The 3,237-nt window shown below is 43.1% G+C and overlaps 1 protein-coding gene across 1 annotated transcript; it reads left to right on the forward strand.

Annotated features, from left to right (window-relative positions):
- Positions 1 to 622: 622 nt before the first annotated feature.
- On the forward strand, positions 623 to 2,033 carry TP53RK (TP53 regulating kinase). Its single transcript, XM_006773529.2, has 2 exons — positions 623 to 1,115; positions 1,445 to 2,033. Exons 1-2 carry the CDS (start codon positions 1,064 to 1,066, stop codon positions 1,921 to 1,923), a joined length of 531 nt encoding a protein of 176 aa, XP_006773592.2. The 5' UTR covers positions 623 to 1,063; the 3' UTR covers positions 1,924 to 2,033.
- The last annotated feature ends 1,204 nt before the right edge of the window (positions 2,034 to 3,237 follow it).

Genomic DNA, 3,237 nt, shown 5'->3' on the forward strand with positions numbered 1-3,237 from the left:
AATCACTTTTTTCCCCCATTAAAACACCATTGTGCACCATCACCGTAAACTTGTTCTCAGGTGAGAAACTGCGTCTCAGAGAGGGGAAGCAACTTGCCCAAAGTTACTCAGTTAGTGACCCAGCCAAGCGCTCAGCTCCTCAGCTCGTATTCCTCTGCCTCAGAAAAATGGGCTTTTCACTTTCATACTTCCTGCCTTTCTCCCTGACATTGGTATTTTTTTAGGCACCTGTGCACCCGGACATTGTCAGGTGCTGGGAGATCTGGAGGAAATGCAGTAGTGAACAAGCAGGAGAATCTTTGACCTGCTTTGGTTTAAGGAAGTTATTTGTGTGTTTGTATTTTCTTTTGCATCCTCTCTAGGATATAAGGTTCATTAAGCAGGGATCGTGGCTGCCCTATTTCCTGCTGTATCTCCCCTAAATCCCCCAAAATGTTCCCAGTATCCTGAGCATGATTGACATTTAGTAAAGATTCATTACATCTTTGCAAGTCTTGTTCTCATGTTATAGAAGCAGTAAGGGAGGTGGAGAGAAGTTGATGTGACTTTAAGGTTGTACAAGTGGCAACCAAGCGTAAATGAATCAGGAGACCTTGTTAAAGTTGAAAATGACAAAGTTTTATTCAAGGGTCTTAGAATTTGCAAATTGGAAACATTACGTGGTAACACCCAGAGCGTTCCAAAGAAAAAAGTTGGGAGTTCTTATAGTAAAAAGTACATTCTTGAGAAGACTCAGCCCTGTGTTCCTAGCCTCTGGATTGGTCTGAGATGCGAATCCTCTAGATTAGTGACAGTCTGCACAATGAATATCAGTTCTTCAGGGAGTTACAGTATTTATATATCCTCCAGTTCAAAAGTTCACGTTCTCCGGCTAGTTAAAATGAAGTAAAATCTTTTCCTTGGGCTTCCTCCCATTTGCCTGAACCAATTTGGTCAGCCTGACTGTACAGACGCCCTTTTAAGTCAGCTTTGCTGTACTGGTTTCATCTTGTTTTCTTCGCCCCTTGCTCACAACTAACAAGGATGGGAGCTGGGAGTTGAATTCGTCCGTCTGACTTTGAAGATGAATCTGGAAGCCAGTACACTGCTTGGCCTCCTGTTTGGGTCCTTGTCAGGTAGACAGTGCTTTTCCTGGGCTACACTTACCCTCTGGCTTTGTTTGCTTGTTTTTTAGGAAATAAGTATGAATGAAGTCCAGTCGTAACAGGTGGAAAGTTGGAGGGAGCTTTGGCACTGAACTTAGCCATGAGGTAGTTTAGGGAGCAGTTATAAAGAGCAAGAGCAGGGGAAACTTTCAGATGAGTTCCAATGTACCATTCTGCAGTGTTTTTAAGTCTTTTTCCTGAAATAAGCAGATAGGAAATGTAAAAAACTGCATCAATCTTTGAAAGTTAAGTTAAAAAAAAAAGGAGTCTAATTCACACGGGTTATGTCTTGATTGCAGGGATAGCTGCCCCAGTTGTCTTCTTTGCGGATTATGCTTCCAACTGCTTATTCATGGAAGAAATTGAGGGCTCAGTGACTGTTCGAGATTATATTCAATCCACTATCGAGACTGGAAAAACTCCGGAAAGTCTCCTGGGCTTAGCCAAGACTGTGGGGCAGGTTTTGGCTCGCATGCACGATGAGGACCTCATTCATGGTGATCTCACCACCTCGAACATGCTCCTGAAACCCCCCCTGGAGCAGCTGAACATTGTGCTCATCGACTTTGGGCTGAGTTTCATTTCAGCACTTCCGGAGGATAAGGGGGTTGACCTCTACGTGCTGGAGAAAGCCTTCCTCAGCACCCATCCCAACACCGAGAGTGTGTTTGAAGCCTTTCTGAAGAGCTACTCCGCCTCCTCCAAAAAGGCCAAGCCGGTGCTCAAAAAATTAGATGAAGTGCGCCTGAGAGGAAGAAAGAGGTCCATGGTCGGGTAGAAGGATGTGTGTGACAGCCACGGACAGTTAAGCTCTTTACCTCACAGTAAATTTGAAGAAGTGCTAAGAGTATGGATTACACCTAAAAAAAAGTATTGGGATATTTTTAAGTGCTGTCTGCGTTCATGCTTGTTAAGTGTCATTATCACCTGCACTGAACTGTTCTCAGGAGCTTACCCTGTACATAAGCCATGTTCTAGACCAGGGGTGGGCAACATCTGGCCTGTGGGCCGTGTAAGACCTGCAAAATCATTTGATCTGGCCCTGCCAATGTTTGATCAAATATAGCGGGCTAATTTTTAAGTTGATAATTTTGTATGACCTGCAAATGATGTTATAAACATTCAAATGGCCCATGGCAGAAAAAAGGTTCCCCACCACTGTTCTAGACAGAACTGAGTACAAAATAAACCTAGGACAGGCTTCCTGCTCAGGAACACGGGCACGGCAATAAGAAACATTGAACCACATGATGAGAGGAGTGTCCGCTGTTCATTCCTGGGGAGACGAGAACAAAGACTCGGTGACGGTGCACCTGTACTGGCCTTTTAAACCTGTGTTGTTTGCTGTGTTCGTGACATTCCTCTTGAAATCAGTGTAGCGGGATACAAGCAGCATTTTAAAAATAAAGTAGAATCAGACACTAGGAAATGCCGTTACATGTGCATTACATAGAGTATTGTCAATACTGTTTTATAAGACTTGTTTATATATGTGTATATAGACGAGTATGTACTGGGTTTTGATGTGAAATATATTTTGTGGCTTATGGTGAAAAAGATGAAAAATACTGCTTAACTCCAATTTCCCTTTAAAAAGCTTTTATACAACATTGTTTTTATGTGTTGCTCTGTGATTTTATGGTTATCTTCTGGTTAAGACAATGATTGATACAAAGTCCTTTTAGTTTATATAGGTAAAAAAGTGAATCACTTTGTCTCACAGACAGTAAGTAGATAGAGTAAAAATGGTGACGTGGCTTGGCTACGACTGAAGTTTGATGAAGCCTGGTTTACAGGAAGGTAGAAGAAACCTGAAATACGATGCAAAGTGCCACTAATAGCTCACGCTTAACCTTGCCCAGCCTCAGTTTCTTGCCCCAATGAAGGTGTTTGTGGAAGGCATAGTAAAATACTTTTGTCAGCTCCAACTAGCAAGTGAATATTTTGTGTGCCTGGCACTGTAGTAGGTACTGGGTACAACAATGAACAAGATGGACACGACACCTGCTCTCCTAGAGGGAACATTCCGGTGGGCCCGAGACGTGTCTGTTTCCATCACCATAGCTACCACTTCCATGTGGCAGATGCCCAG

This window comes from Myotis davidii, unplaced genomic scaffold (genome assembly GCF_000327345.1).
Source record: "Myotis davidii unplaced genomic scaffold, ASM32734v1 scaffold827, whole genome shotgun sequence".
In the NCBI taxonomy this organism is placed as follows: Eukaryota; Metazoa; Chordata; class Mammalia; order Chiroptera; family Vespertilionidae; genus Myotis; species Myotis davidii.

Coding starts and splice junctions, on each gene's coding strand:
- TP53RK (XM_006773529.2), top strand. CDS start 1,064: ATGAATCTGGAAGCCAGTACACTGCTTGGCCTCCTGTTTGGGTCCTTG. Junction 1,116..1,444: donor CCTGTTTGGGTCCTTGTCAG/GTAGACAGTGCT, acceptor TCTTGATTGCAG/GGATAGCTGCCCCAGTTGTC.